This window comes from Balaenoptera acutorostrata, chromosome 1, assembly GCF_949987535.1.
Source record: "Balaenoptera acutorostrata chromosome 1, mBalAcu1.1, whole genome shotgun sequence".
In the NCBI taxonomy this organism is placed as follows: domain Eukaryota; kingdom Metazoa; phylum Chordata; class Mammalia; order Artiodactyla; family Balaenopteridae; genus Balaenoptera; species Balaenoptera acutorostrata.
The window spans coordinates 96,558,977-96,574,720 of record NC_080064.1 but is presented as its reverse complement, the minus strand read 5'-3'; the positions used below and the strand labels follow the sequence as shown (position 1 = coordinate 96,574,720).

General features: G+C 37.5%; 1 protein-coding gene across 3 annotated transcripts in view; it reads left to right on the top strand.

Moving 5' to 3' along the window:
• WDR47 (WD repeat domain 47) overlaps window positions 1–15,744 on the top strand; it is a 56,272-nt gene that overhangs the window by 16,814 nt on the left and 23,714 nt on the right. For all 3 annotated transcript variants that reach the window (XM_057528115.1, XM_007169480.2, XM_007169481.3), the window contains exons 2-6: window positions 1,210–1,376; window positions 3,879–3,962; window positions 8,003–8,087; window positions 10,371–11,173; window positions 15,223–15,346. In XM_057528115.1, the coding sequence (XP_057384098.1) occupies window positions 1,219–1,376; window positions 3,879–3,962; window positions 8,003–8,087; window positions 10,371–11,173; window positions 15,223–15,346 (1,254 nt within the window). In that variant the 5' untranslated portion in view covers window positions 1,210–1,218. The remainder of the gene's footprint in view (window positions 1–1,209; window positions 1,377–3,878; window positions 3,963–8,002; window positions 8,088–10,370; window positions 11,174–15,222; window positions 15,347–15,744) is intronic.

Genomic DNA, 15,744 nt, shown 5'->3' with positions numbered 1-15,744 from the left:
TAACCCCGGCCCACCCCCCGCGCCGAGGGTGGCGAAGGACCCGGCCGCGGACGCGTTCGGCGGCACACGTGTGCCGCCGCCGTTCCAGCCCCCACGGCCACCCGGGAAAGGGGCCCACGGGGCCGCCCTGCGACGTCCGCCGCCTCTCGGTCCGCACCCGCCTCCCCTTTTCCCCGTCCCAGCCCGTGGGCGAGGCCCACGGCGGGGTGGGGAGGAGGCGCGGCGCGCCGAGGCCGGGGGGCGCCACGAGGGGCGTCCCCTTCCCTCTCGCCCCCCTTTTCCTCCGGCGGGGCTGGCGCCTCCCCCGACCGACCGGGACGGGCGGTCCGGGAACATGCGCGCCGAGACCCGCAGCCGCTCCCATCGCGCGGACGGTGGGCAGCCACCGAGGGTGGGCCGAGGACGCCGCCCGCGGGGTGCTGTGTGGGGGAGTCCGGAGAGCGAGGGAGGGAGGAAGGAAGAAACGGACGCCGAGCACCCCCGGGCCCCGCCGCCGCCGCAGTGGCGGCGGCGGGAGCGACAAACCCTTGTGTCGAGGGCTGACTTTCAATAGATCGCAGTGTATGATTATTATTAAAAAATTTTTTTTTTATTTGGCCAAGCTGCGCGGCATGTGAGATCTTAGTTCCCCGACCCAGGGATCGAACCTGTGCCCCCTGCAGTGGAAGCACAGCGTCTTAACCACTGGACTGCTAGGGAAGTCCCTGTGGTCTTTTTTGTACGGGCACTAATCCCAATCATGAGGGCTCTGTCCTCATTACCTAATCACCTCCCAAAGCCCCCACCTCCTAATACCATCACTTTAGGGGTTAGGATTTCAACATAGGAATTTTGGGAGGACACCAACATTTAGACCATAGCAAATATAATGAACCTCCATTTACTCATTATCCTACTTTAATGGTCGTGATTATTGTTTTATCTTTACTTCCTCCCACATGCTGCTTCTTGTATTATTTTGAAGCAAATCAAACTTCATATCAATCTGTAATTCCAGTGTGTATCTCTCAAAGATTAGGACTTAAAATCATAGCCATTCCTATATCAAACCTTGAAGAATGACTTGGTTTTGACAAATATTACATTAGTTTCACTTAGAATAACTGTATTAAATATTTTCAAGAAACTTGTTATGTGTAGTTTCCAGATAGTTAATAATGGTTAGAAATAATAGAATTAATTTTTGTTTTTGTTTTGTTTAATATTTAGGTTATCAACATGACGGCTGAAGAAACAGTGAATGTAAAAGAGGTTGAAGTCATTAAGCTAATTTTAGACTTCTTGAATTCAAAGAAGCTTCACATTAGTATGTTGGCCCTTGAGAAGGAAAGTGGAGTCATAAATGGCCTATTTTCAGATGATATGCTTTTCCTGAGGTATGATTTCATTAGCACTGTGAGGTTTGTAGCTCATTCCAAGAAATGTTAAGTATTAATAATAGGTACAGTATAGATAGACCTTTGTAATCATGAAAAGACAAAGTATAGTTTTTTAAATGTTTATTTTTATAAAGAACATTTACAAAACAAAGTTTTCTGTAGAATGTTTTCAGGAGTAAGATCCAGAGATTCATTAAAAAGAGTCACAACTCTCTTGTGTTTGTGGCATCATCATAAAAGATATTTGATTAAGAAATCAGAGACTCTGTAAAGTTAAAAAAAATATTTCTGAAATACCTTTTTTTATGCTATAGAAGTAAAACATACTCGTTATATAAACATACTCTTTGTAGAAAATATAGAAAAATAAAGAAGAAAAATCAGCCCACCATCCACACATACTACTGATAATTTTCTGTGCATATTGAAAAAAACCCAATTTCGTCGCATTTAGAATTTTGTATCCTGCTTTATCCATTAACATTATAGGAATTCTCTATGTGATTACAAATTTATGCTTTGAAAATTTTCGATTTACTTAATTTCCTAATGATTCCCCTATTTTTAGACAATTAAATTGTTTGCAATTTTTCTAAATACATGTTCTACTGAGCATCTTTCATACATGTGACTATTTCTGTATCTTGAATTATTTCCTTAAAACAAGATTCTTGGAAGTGGAATTACAGAGCAAAAGGGAGTTAACATGTTTGCCAAAATGGAAGCTAAATATATCCTTCCTTGAATTGGATGGAAAAAGAAAAACCCAAATTTCCATGCAGAAATGTATTCTGTGCTTATGTGATACCAAATGTCCTTGATAAGGAGTACAGATTCTTGGATATGTAGCATTTTGTGACTAGGAAAGCCTTAAGAAATGAAATGTTTCTAACTCATGAAGAAGGAACTTTTTAAAAAGCTTTATTATATTAGGAGAGTTTATTTAAACTCATTGCACTTCCCTGTATTTGATATTATGAATGTCATTCAGCCCAGGGAGCTTAGTCAACGATATAGTCAGGAACCAGTACTAAGGCAGTATTCTTTGGGCTCTGTCATTGCTACTTCTGGAATTTAGCAGTGGCTCTCAGATATCTCCCTGCAGAAACCTGATGGTTTGTTATGAAGTTTTACTGGTCTTAGGTGAAATTACAGGATAGTAAGTTTCTCATTAAACTAAATGTATTCATCTTAAAGGGCTGCTGGCCTTTGAAATTGTGTCCTTCCTACTTTTGAGATATTAAAATGTCCCTTTAGGGCTTCCCTGGTGGCGCAGTGGTTAAGAATCCGCCTGCCAATGCAGGGGACACGGGTTCCATCCCTGGTCCGGGAAGATCCCACATGCCGCGGAGCAACTAAGCCCGTGCGCCACAACTACTGAGCCTGTGCTCCAGAGCCCGTGAGCCACAACTCCTGAAGCCCGTGCGCTTAGAGCCCGTGCTCTGCAACAAGAGAAACCACCGCAATGAGAAGCCTGCACACCGCAACAAAAGAGTAGGCCCCGCTCACCGTAACTAGAGAAAGCCTGTGCACAGCAACAAAGACACAATGCAGCCAAAAATCAATAAATAAAATAAATAAATTTTTAAAAAACCTTTAAAAAATAAAATAAAATAAAATGTCCCTTTATAAAATGATTATGATACATGTTGTGATTGCTTTTTATTAATATTCATTCTTTGTGGAATCAAAAGTTGGCAATCCTATGTAGATCTTCCTGCCTATTTTTAAATTTTCTGTTGTAAAAAAGCATAGATAGGGAAATTACTTTTATAAAAGAAGAACAGTAATCTGAATGCCTTATAACTTTTAGAAGTTCCCATAGACTACTTAAGTAGGATGAAATATGATATTATTCATTACTATTTTCATTCTCAGAATATAAACTCTAGTGTTAAATGCCTCAAAGATGTTGAATTCACAGTTTAGAGCAGGGTTTTCAACCTCAGTACTGTTAACATTTTGGGCCAGATGGTTCTTTGTTGTGAGTGTGGGGGTTTTCCTGTGCATTGCAGGGTGTTTAGCAGCACTTCTGACCTATACCCTGAAGATGCCAGTTGCACCCTAGTTGTGACAACCAAAAATGTCCCCAGACAGTGCCAGATTTCTCCAGGGGGCAAAACTGCACCCAGTTGAGAACCAATGACTTAGTGAGACTGGAACATACCAACACACTGGCCCCTAAATAATACAGAATAACTTTAAACTATAAGATTAGTGGGGAAATAAAGAAACTTTTAGACTTAGTTCAATGTTTTTACATAGGTAAAAAAAACATATTTTAGAATGAGGAGTGGGTGCAGATTCACAAATTCTTCTCAAATAGTATATGTTGTTACAAATAAGTTGTGAAAAAGTTTATTATAGTGGTTGAGAAACCAAGTAAAATGTTATTCTCAATGCCTGCTTTGTGAAGTTCTAATGCTATCTTGTCATCTCTTCTGCTTTTAATTAGTGTAACACAAATCTGATAGCATGTGTGGATTTTTCTTTATGTAGGCAGCTAATCCTTGATGGTCAATGGGATGAAGTTCTTCAGTTCATTCAGCCTCTAGAATGTATGGAAAAATTTGACAAAAAAAGGTAAGATTTCATCTGAAATTTTTAGTGTCTTATCATTGGTAGAAGTTGAGCAAAACAAAACAATAAACAAAAATTTAAAAACAAGACTTTTAGCTTTCCTAGCAAATAGTACACTCAATCCCATTGAGTTGGAGCACTTCTCGAGGACAGCTTGCGTGTACTTCAATTAGTTGAACATCTGATATATAAACCCCTTAGTCAACAGTGTGTATATATAAAACATCACAAGGGCCATGTCTGAAGCAGTTGTTTCTTCATGATAGTACAAAGAATTTAAAGATGTCATTCCATTGTTTCCTGGCCTCCATTATTTCTGACAAACAATTATCCTTAATTCTCTTGTATGTAATGTTTCTTTTTTTCTTTTTATTCTTCTTCTACTGGCTGCCTTCAAGATTTTCTCCTTGTCATTGGTTTTCAGCAGTTTGATTTTGATGTGCCTAAGTGATTTATTTGTATTTTTTCCTGCTTGGGGTTTGCTGAGCTTTTTGGATCTATAAGTTTATGTCTTTCATCAAGTTTGGGAAGTTTTTGGCAGTTATATCTTCAAACATTTTTTCTGCCCCTTTTTCTTCTTCTAAGTATACAACATTAGACAGATTGATATTGTTCCACAGTTTTGAGGCTTTGTTCCTTTTTTAAAAAAACATTTTTTCTGTGTATTCTTCAGTCTGGATTATTTCTGTTGATTTACCTTCAATGTTTATTGACACTTTCTTCAGTTATTAGCAATCTGCTCATAAACAATGAATTTTTCATTTCAGATATTGTACTTTTTGGTTGCAGAATTTACTTTTTTTTTTTTTTTTTTTTTTTTTAAAAAGGTGAACATTTTTTTTTTTTTTTTTTAAAGGATTTTCTTATTTATTTATTTATTTATTTATTTATTTTTGGCTGTGTTGGGTCTTCGGTTCGTGCGAGGGCTTTCTCCAGTTGCGGCAAGCGGGGGCCACTCTTCATCGCGGTGCGGGGACCGCTCTTCATCGCGGTGCGCGGGCCTTTCTCTATCGCGGCCCCTCCCGTCGCGGGGCACAGGCTCCAGACGCGCAGGCTCAGCAATTGTGGCTCACGGGCCCAGCTGCTCCGTGGCATGTGGGATCTTCCCAGACCAGGGCTCGAACCCGTGTCCCCTGCATTAGCAGGCAGATTCTCAACCACTGCGCCACCAGGGAAGCCCAGAATTTACTTTTATTTATAATTTTTCTCTGAGATATTCCTATCTGTTTGTTCATTGTGACTGTACTTCCCAATAAGCCCTTGAACATATTTTTAGTAACTGCTTGTTCACTAATAGTCCTTATTTGCTAATTCCAACTTTTAGGTTATATCAGGCTCAGTTTCTATTGATTGAGTTTTCTCTTAACTGTGAGTCACTCTTTTTTCACATCTAGTCATTTTTTAATGTATTTTGCACATTGGGATTCATTGTTGAAACTCTGGATTTCTGTTATCTTCCTTTGGAAGGTATTGATTTTTATTCATGCAGGGAGTTTACTTTGTTGTACTTCAGAATGCAAACTCTGTCCCTCACCTATTGGACACCAGATGAAATCTCTGCTCAGTTATTTAGCCTTCAATCTGTTGCTTTCCCTGGGCTCTTTGGAGTCTCCCTTGCATCTTCAGTTTTAGGGATGACCAAGGATTTAGGCACAGTTTATACAGTAGATTTTGGTGTATTTTTCATTGTGGTTTCCTCTTTTTTTGGATCCTCCTACCCTGCCCACCACTTTTCAGCTGTTCTGGCAGCTGAACTTCTCAAAAGCCTGACTTCTCCAAAGCCTGTAAAACTGCAGCTTTCTGCCTGAGTTCTAGCTCACACTGTGTGGACTGGGGATTGCCCTCAGCTGGAAGGCCTTATACCCTTCAGCCTCACCCCCTAAAGTTCCCTTTTTCAAGGATTGACTTCACTCTAGCTATGCCAGTTTTTTTTTTTTATTCAGTGCTTTCAAATATTTTTTATATTTAATCTAGGGTTTAATTGTTATTTGCAGAAAGGTTAGCCAGATACAAGTTACTCCACCATTATCAGAAGTGGAACCTCATATTAGTTTCTGATTCTCCATAAACCATGCTATTTGATACCTATTTGCTTTTATACATTCTTCATTTATCTGGGATACTGTTTCTTACATCATCTCCTGCCTTTACATAGCACATTCTTGATCATCTTCCAAGAGTCAGTTCTTGTAAGACCTTCACTATTTCTGGTAGATCTGGTTTCATACTCCTTTGAAATCTTGCTGAATCCTATACATATTTCATGCAATTTATTAGATGACCCTCTTCTTTTTTTTAAAAAATTGAAGTACAGTTGATTTATAATATTGTGTTAGTTTCAGGTATACAGCATATTGTTTCAGTATTTTTTCAGATTATATTCCATTATAGGTTGTTACAAGATATTGGGTATAATTCTCTGTGCTATACAGTTAATCCTTGTTGCTTACCTATTTTATGTATAGTAGTTTGCCTTTGTTAATCTCATACCCCTAACTTATCCCTCCCCACCCCCCCATTTTGGTAACCACAGTTTGTTTTCTGTGTCTGTGAGTCTGTTTCTGTTTTGTATATATATTCATTTGTATTACTTTTTAGATTCTACATATAAGTGTTATCATATAGTATTTGTCTTTCTTTGTCTGACTTATTTCAGTAAACACAATATTCTCTAGGTTCATCAATGTTTCTGCAGATGGCAATATTTCATTCTTTTTCTGCTTCCTTGTGTGACTTTTAAAAAAATTTTTATTGAAGTATAGTTGATTTACAATGTTGTGTTAGTTTCAGGTGTACAGCAAAGTGATTCAGTTATACATATATCCACTCTTTTTTAGATTATTTTCCCATATAGGCCATTACAGAGTATTGAGTAGAGTTCCCTGTGCTATACAGTAGGTCTTTATTAGTTATTTATTTTATATAGAGTAGTGTGTATATGTCAATCCCAATCTCCCAATTTATCCCTCCTCCCCTTCCCCCCTGTTAACCGTAAGTTTGTTTTTCACATCTGTAACTCTATTTCTATTTTGTAAATAAGTTCATTTGTACCATTTTTTTAGATTCCACATATAAGCGATATCATATGATATTTGTCCTTTTCTGTCTGACTTACTTCACTCAGTATGACAATCTCTAAGTCCATCCATGTTGCTGCAAATGGCATTATTTTGTTCTTTTTTATGGCTGAGTAATAGTTCATTGTGTGTGTATGTGTGTACACATGCACGCACGCACCACAGCTTCTTAATCTGATTATCTGTTGATGGGTACTTGGGTTGCTTCCATTAGATGACCCTCTTCCTGAAGGCAGGGATTTTGTTTTATTGGACACATATTTGCTGTTACAACAGTGGTTGAAAGAATGACTGTGAAGTTCATTATTATTTTCTTTCAGCCCTTAGAAACACTTTTCTTTAAAGTGCTTAAGGCATTCAACATTTTTTGATTCATAGAGAAGTCAGGTAGACACTCCCTTCCCCTCTCTGAAAAATCCCTTTTAAAAAGTTTTAAGTCTACAGTTATCTTACGGTTTTTTAGCAATGTTGTTCATTCCTTCCTATCCTTTCAGCTCTATTTTTATTAGACCTTTCTCATGTTTGAAAAGAAAAGAGGACATATTTTGGCAAATAAAATATTTGGAATATAAAGGATTTTGATTTCATATTAGGTGACATTTGACATCTTGCATAAAAACTTCATTGCTTAGAATTAATATTGCAAATAGAAATCCTTCCTTTGAGTATTAAATTGTGATTACTTGCTACTGAAATTATTTTAATTATGGCTTCAATTTGATCAGCTTTGTAAAATAATGAAAGAATTTTCTGAAAGCAGAGGTACTTACAGTAACTTATAAGTACATTTGATTTCTGAGACATTGGGAAATTAATTTTTTAAAGTCTTTTTTTAAAGAAATAATTAGTCCTATAAGAAAAACTTGGCCTGTTTTACTTTAGGAACTTGAGTTTCATTTCTAGTCTTCGACATTGCTATAATTCAGATTTTAATCATTTTAATGTTTCATATTTTATTTTTCACAGGTTTCGTTATATTATCCTGAAGCAGAAGTTTTTAGAAGCTTTATGTGTTAACAACGCAATGTCAGCAGAAGATGAGCCCCAGCATGTAAGATTTTTATTCCTAAAGGTTTGCGCCACAGTCTTGTTTCAGTCATAAGTATTCTATTCACTAAAACAAAAGATTAGTACCATGAGTTTTCAAAGTTTTTATGAGCGGCTGTGGGGCAAGATCTGCTCTTTTGCAGATGTAGTACTTTCAGTCTGTAGTGCTTCTGAATTTGTTCTGTGATTTAGGCAAAGATGATAAATGAGTGGCTATCTGGTTGGAGAGTGTGTGCTCCCCTCTTGTTTAAGGTGATATAGATAGCAAAAGATGTTTGACTTGATGACTCTACATCATTGCTTCTTTTCTTATCCCAGAAGTGGATTATGTTTACTTCCTCTTTCTGTCTTTTCAGTACTTTCTTTGATCCAGAGGTGTGTTTTTTAACTTTTTTTTTTTTTTTGGCTGCACAGTGCAGCTTGTAGAATCTTAGTTCCCTGACCAGGGATTGAACCCGGGCCCTCAGCAGTGAAAGCACAGAGCCCTAACCACTGGACCGCCAGGGAATTCCCCAAAGGTGTTTTTTTAATACAATGTGTATTTTTTTTTTTAATTAATTAATTAATTAATTTATTTTTGGCTGTGCTGGGCCCCCGTTTCTGTGCGAGGGCTCTCTCCAGCTGCGGCAAGCGGGGGCCACTCTTCATCGCGGTGCGCGGGCCTCCCATCATCGCGGCCTCTCGTTGCGGAGCACGGGCTCCAGACGCGCAGGCTCAGCAATTGTGGCTCATGGGCCCAGTTGCTCCGCGGCATGTGGGATCCCCCCAGACCAGGGCTTGAACCTGTGTCCCCTGCATTGGCAGGCGGATTCTCAACCACTGCGCCACCAGGGAAGCCCCCAATGTGTATTTTTAATAACAATTTAGATTTAATGATATTAAATTCTTTTTGATTAGAGAGATACTTTTAAAGTTTTAATATTAGTATTGTTGTATCCAAAACCAAAGAAACTTTTATTAAGTGCCAGTAAGTAATCATTGAAAAAATAGAGCAATGTTTGCAGATAATGATGTTTAAAAGTGGAAAGAAGGACTTCCCTCGTAGTCCAGTGGTTAAGACTCCACGCTTCCACTGCAGGGGGCATGGGTTTGATCCCTGGTCGGGGAACTAAGATTCTGTGTGCTGCATGGTGTGGCCAAAAAAAAGAAAAAAGTGGAAAGAACACTGGAATATTAGTCAATAAGAATTTTTATTCTGTCTTCGTCACTAACCAACTGAATTACTCAGGTTAAATCTGCACCCTAACTTTTCCCACAGGGAAGATATAGAAGCTGTGCTATGCAAGCTCTAAGGTTCCTTACATCATCAAAAGCTTATGATCTGGGGCTTCCCTGGTGGCGCAGTGGGTAAGAATCCGCCTGCCAATGCAGGGGACACGGGTTCGAGCCCTGGTCTGGGAAGATCCCACATGCCGCGGAGCAACTAAGCCCGTGAGCCACAACTACTAAGCCTGCGCTCTAGAGCCTGCAAGCCACAGCTACTGAGCCCACGTGCCACAGCTGCTGAGGCCTGCGCATCTAGAGCCCGTGCTCTGCAACAGAGAAGCCACCGCAATGAGAAGCCCACGCACCGCAATGAAGAGTGGCCCCCGCTCGCCGCAACTAGAGAAAGCCCGCATGCAGCAACGAAGACCCAACGCAGCCAAAAATAAATAAATAAATAAATAAATTTATTTTAAAAAATCTTTAAAAAAAAAGCTTATGATCCTAAGATAATATTCACTATACAAATTATTGTAATTTGTTATTCAGTTAAGCTTCCTTTTGTTCTGTCTCTGCACTGTTTTTGTAGAAGTGAACTGTAGGTGTTCCCTTTCTTGATTTGTTTTCTTTCCCCACACACATTTGTCCTAAGGTAAGTTTGAGAATGGCTCTTTTGCTTTTTGAGTAAGCTGGAGTGATAGCAAGCTATAATAAATAATTGAATTTTGGCATGCTTCAGTTTCATTGCTAGAAAACTTAATTATCCTTACTCTTAAAAAATTATACATTTGAAAATGGTATTAAGTCTGAATTACAACACTTTTTTTATAGGTAAAAGTTTAATGTGCTAATAACCAAATTTTAAAATCTTTATTTTAGGAGTAAAAAACATTTTGGTTCCTGACTTGAAAGTTGTTAAATAGCCCACAATTATATGAGTATTCTGTGACATGAGTTTATCCTTTTGCAATTGAACAGTTTGTGAAAGTTCGTAAAGTGTCTTTATATTTGAATAAAATACTCTCATTGTTTTCATATCTCATAGCATCTCTCTTTATAGCAATCACTTACGTTTTTCTTACAGCTGGAATTTACCATGCAAGAAGCTGTGCAATGTTTACATGCCCTAGAAGAGTACTGTCCTTCTAAAGATGATTACAGCAAGCTCTGTTTGCTTTTGACTTTGCCTCGTCTGACCAATCATGCTGAATTTAAGGACTGGAATCCCAGCACTGCACGAGTTCACTGTTTTGAAGAGGCTTGTGTCATGGTTGCAGAATTCATCCCTGCTGATAGGAAGCTAAGTGAGGCTGGTTTTAAAGCAAGTAACAATCGTTTATTTCAGCTTGTAATGAAGGGCCTACTTTATGAATGCTGTGTAGAATTTTGTCAAAGTAAAGCAACTGGAGAAGAAATTACAGAAAGTGAAGTACTACTTGGCATCGACCTCTTATGTGGTAATGGTTGTGATGATTTGGATCTGAGTTTATTGTCATGGCTTCAGAATCTCCCATCTTCGGTCTTCTCTTGTGCTTTTGAACAGAAAATGCTTAATATTCATGTTGACAAACTTCTGAAACCCACAAAAGCTGCATATGCTGATCTTTTGACTCCTCTTATCAGCAAACTTTCTCCCTATCCATCATCTCCAATGAGAAGGCCTCAGTCAGCTGATGCCTATATGACCCGCTCTCTGAATCCTGCTTTAGATGGCCTCACTTGTGGACTAACCAGTCACGATAAGAGAATTTCAGACCTTGGGAACAAAACTTCTCCAATGTCACACTCCTTTGCTAACTTCCATTATCCAGGGGTACAAAACCTCAGTAGAAGTCTCATGCTTGAGAATACAGAATGTCACAGTATTTATGAAGAATCCCCTGAACGGTAAGTATTTGCTCATGAAAATTGGGAGATCTCCCCAAGTGTGAGATAATCTAATTGGTGTGTGTGTGTGTGTGTGTGTGTGTTTTCTAAATGTTCAAGTCCATTTAGTTGAAAGTTAGTCTTTAAAACTTTATTTATAAGGCATTTAAAAAATTTTGATAATTACAATTATCAGGGAAAACCTTTATTTTTATATCCCGTATTATCATTTTGTTGGTTATAAAGGCAGTACATGTGCATTGAAGAAATTTTGGAAAATATGGAAGGGTATCAATAAGAGAATTAAAATCCCACACAATCTTGCACTTAGATGACCAACATTTTTCCTATGAATACATTTTTAAAAATTGAGAAGGTGCTATATATATTTTCATATAATTTGCTTTTTTCACTTGATAAATCATGACTTTTTCCCATATTTTTAAACATTTATTGAGGTCAATGATTAATGGTGTGTGCAGTATTCCATTGTATGACTGGATCATAATTTTACCTAGTTCCTTATTGTAGGAGAGTAGACTGTTTCCTGTAAATATTACTGTATTGAACATATATTTATAAAAATCTCTGATTATTTCCACTTATCTTTTTTTAGTAATTCTTTATATACATACATGAGGAAATTAAGTATTAAAACTACCACTCAGTTTTTCCTTCAAACCTGGCTTGAAATAATAATTTCCTGATTAGCAGTTCTTTATTTCAAGGCTTAGGAAACTTCCTGCCTCCATTTTCCAGGAAACCCACTGGGGACACATCTTGGTTTCCTATACTCGGAGTTGATGCTATGAAGTATTACTATCAACTGCAATAAGTTCATTAAAAGCACAAAAACTAAACCTAAACCTTTTACTATTCATATAGGATAGTTGGAGGCATTCTTTATTGAAGAAGGAGCACTGGACTTGTAATTTCTGTTTCTAATTAAAACAGGAGGAGATCTTTAGTTAAGGGTTAAGGCACAAGAATTACAGGATAAATATTTATGGAAGCATTTTCTGTTAAGTTGCTGTGAGATTGTTGGGGTGGGTGGGTGTGATTTTTCTTTAATGTTCTTTAAAGAGAGGAGAGGATTCTGGGATCAGTTAAGTGAGGGACTTCCCAAAGCCTAGGGTGACTTCCTAAGGCATCTTATTGCTCTGTATTTTATATTTGAAAGATAAAGATGATATCTAGTGATACAAATGAATGAATATAATTTAATATAGGAGCATCCTATTATCTAAATCCTAAAGAAGTAGAGAATCTTGAGCATTGGTAGAGACTATCTTAAAGTTTTCTTGGACTTTCTGATCCCCTTAGAGAAAATTCTCATTGTCTGGGATGCTGGGCTTCAATTCTGGGGGAACTGCTGATATTCTTCTGAGTACATGAGATGATAGGATCTTCTTGGTTGATATAATGAATAGCATGTTTTGAATTGTGCACCAGTGGGATTGCCTTTATAAAGAAAAAAGACACACAAAAATCCAGCCAAATTTGACTCTACATGTGCTATTCCCTATGTAAAGAAAGTATTATAAATTGAGGAATGACTGAATAAAGATGGAAAGAAGTGGAATATAAGTTATTAGACCATTATAGAATAAGCAGTGGGGTAAAACGTGACATGTCAAGAGGTAAGTAATGTATGTGTTATTAGCTGAGCAGTAGTAATAACCCAGAAAACATCTGTCATGTCTCTGAAATTGGAAAACTTACGAGACAAAGCAGTGTAGAACAATGAATAGAACATGGTCTTTGGAGTTAGACTTGGGTTTGAACTGTAGCCTTGCCATTTTCTAGCTGTGTGATCTTGGGATGGTTACTTAATCTCTCTGAGCCTCAGTGACCTCCTCTATAAAATAGAGTGTTGACTTGCACAGTGCTAAGCATGTGCTTAGTGCTTAATAAATATAAATTTCCCCTGTTCAGGGTCCATACCCTTGGAAAGTACAATGTGTCAAAAGGGCTACTAATAACATACTATGGGAGAGCTATTGTGCTGTGGATAAAGTATAAAAATTTACTTTGGAAAAAAGTTTACCTGGTTTTAAAGAATATTTTAGGTGTAATTAAAAAATATTGGAAAGCTCAGTTAGATCAATTATGTTAAAACGCAATATAAAGAGACTCCTGCTTATGGTAATTTGAAGTCAGTATTCATTTAAAAATATTTGATTGTCTACTCTGTGCTAGCACTGTGCTGCATCCCCAGGATATGACTGAGTTACTATGGTGAAGAAGAAGATAAAACACAGAAGAAAAGTTTATAAAAGAGTGTGTGGTAGTTTGAAGGATATATTTTCACTCGAACAGAAACCAACTCAAAATAAAAAAGGAATAAAAATCAGCTGAAATACACAAGCTGTGACTATACAATATAATAGTCTCAAAATTAAATGGCAGGAAAAAAGATCTATTCTCAGACATGTGCCAGCATTGAATTTGGAGTCTGAAGACCTGGATTCAAGTCCTAGCTTTATTTACTGTGTATTTTTGGGAAAATGACTTTTTTGAGTCTGTTTCCTCATGTGTGAAATGGGAGTTTTAACCTGTTTTACAGGTTATTTTGCAAGTTAAATGAGATAATGCATGTGGAAGTGCTGTGTAAATTGCAAAATTAAATCAAATGTTACTTTATAAAGGTTGTTTTATTCTATCTCTATACAGTTAATAACTCTTACAAATTCTAATTTATGGACTAAAATGGGGCTTCCTATGGTCATTAGCAGCTTACAGCACAGTCTGGTAGCTGAAAACTCTTCCCAGGTCTTTCTACTTCCTCCTCAGGGTGCATGTGTGTGTATGTATGTTTAGGTACTTAAGACTACTAGGCTCCTAACTAATGGTGCCTTTGTGAAGATGACTGTCTAGCTCTGCTCTCCTAAACCCTAGACCTATATTTTGATATGTCTTACATACTTCTGCCTGGAGAGGCCATTAGGAAGTCATCTCCTAATCAAATTCATTGAAGACAAAAATCACTTTACTTTTGTACTTGTTCCTATGGTGCCTTTTACTGATAGGTAATCTATGTGAATGTGGTATTTGTCATCTTTGGATAATCTTAGTTATTAAAAACTTTGAACAGCATAACTATGAGAAGTAGAAATTGCTAGTATTTTAGAAGACCGTTAGGAACAACCTGACATAAGACATCAAGTTTACTAATTAGTATACATTAAAAATATTTGGGGACTTCCCCAGTGGTGCAGTGGTTAAGAATCCGCCTGCCAGTGCAGGGGACATGGTTCAAGCCCTGGTTTGGGAAGATCCCACATGCTGTGGAGCAACTAAGCCAGTGCGCCACAACTACTGAGCCTGCGCTCTAGAGCCTACGAGCCACAACTAGTGAGCCCGTGTGCCACAACTACTGAAGCCTGCACGCCTAGAGCCTGTGCTCCGCAACAAGAGAAGCCACTGCAATGAGAAGCCCACACACTGCAATGAAGAGCAGCCCTTGCTTGCCGCAACTAGAGAAAGCCTGCGCGCAGCAACAAAGACTCAATGCAGCCAAAAATAAAATAAATTTTAAATAAATTTTAAATAAATAAAAATAATTAGTATAAAAATTTTTTTTTAAATTTGAAAGAGGTATGTTTAGCTTTTGCGTTAAGTGCAAAGAAAGCCTTTTAATAAAATCTCAGCTATTCTTAAAATTTTATTGAAATATATTAGAGGAAAGAAAATTGATGTTTGGATAACAAAATAACAGATTAAGAGTTCTTTAAGAGAATGTAGGCATTAGGTCATCTAACCTATTAATTTGTAGGTGAAGCTGAGCCACAGAGAATGTAAGTGATTTTCCCAAGGCCACACACATTATTTTAGATGGGAACCCCTACCCTCCTTGCTTAATAATCCTGTGCTCTTCCATTATAAGCACATTCTATTTTTAAAAATCCCTTACATAGTGTACTTAAGAGAAGAAAGTAAAATTTAAAAATCTGTTTTTGTGCATTTGATAAACACTTAGGCTAAATACTCACTTTTTAAATTAAAATTTCTCTAACTACAATATGTTTTTCTTTACCCCTACCTCTTCCTTTTTGTTTTTTGCCCTGAAGTGATACACCTGTTGAGGCACAGCGGCCTATCAGCAGTGAAATCCTGGGCCAGAGTTCAGTTTCAGAAAAAGAGCCTGCAAATGGAGCACAGAATCCAGGACCAGCTAAGCAAGAAAAAAATGAGGTAATATTTACTACACCTCGAGTCTTTTAGAGTTATTCTCTTTGTAAGAAGTGATACTATTTGCTTGGATAGAACTTAAAAAGAATTTTCTGATATTTGAGAGTAGGAGAGAGAATATCTAGATTTTCTTATTTATTAGATCATTTTCTCCCCTCTTCCTTAAGAATTTATAGTATTTTTAGTTATCACTATATTTTGGAGCATTTTTAATGGATGGATTTATTAACAATTTAAAATATCACAGTTGACATTGCTCCTACATGTTTGAGCACTCACGTAATTGAACTTGCATTAAATGTGGACAGCTTGTATTTTAAAGATATATGCTCTATATTTTGCTAATTAGATTTAATGAGCAAGAAATTATGACATTTATAATATAGAATAATATTTTATCT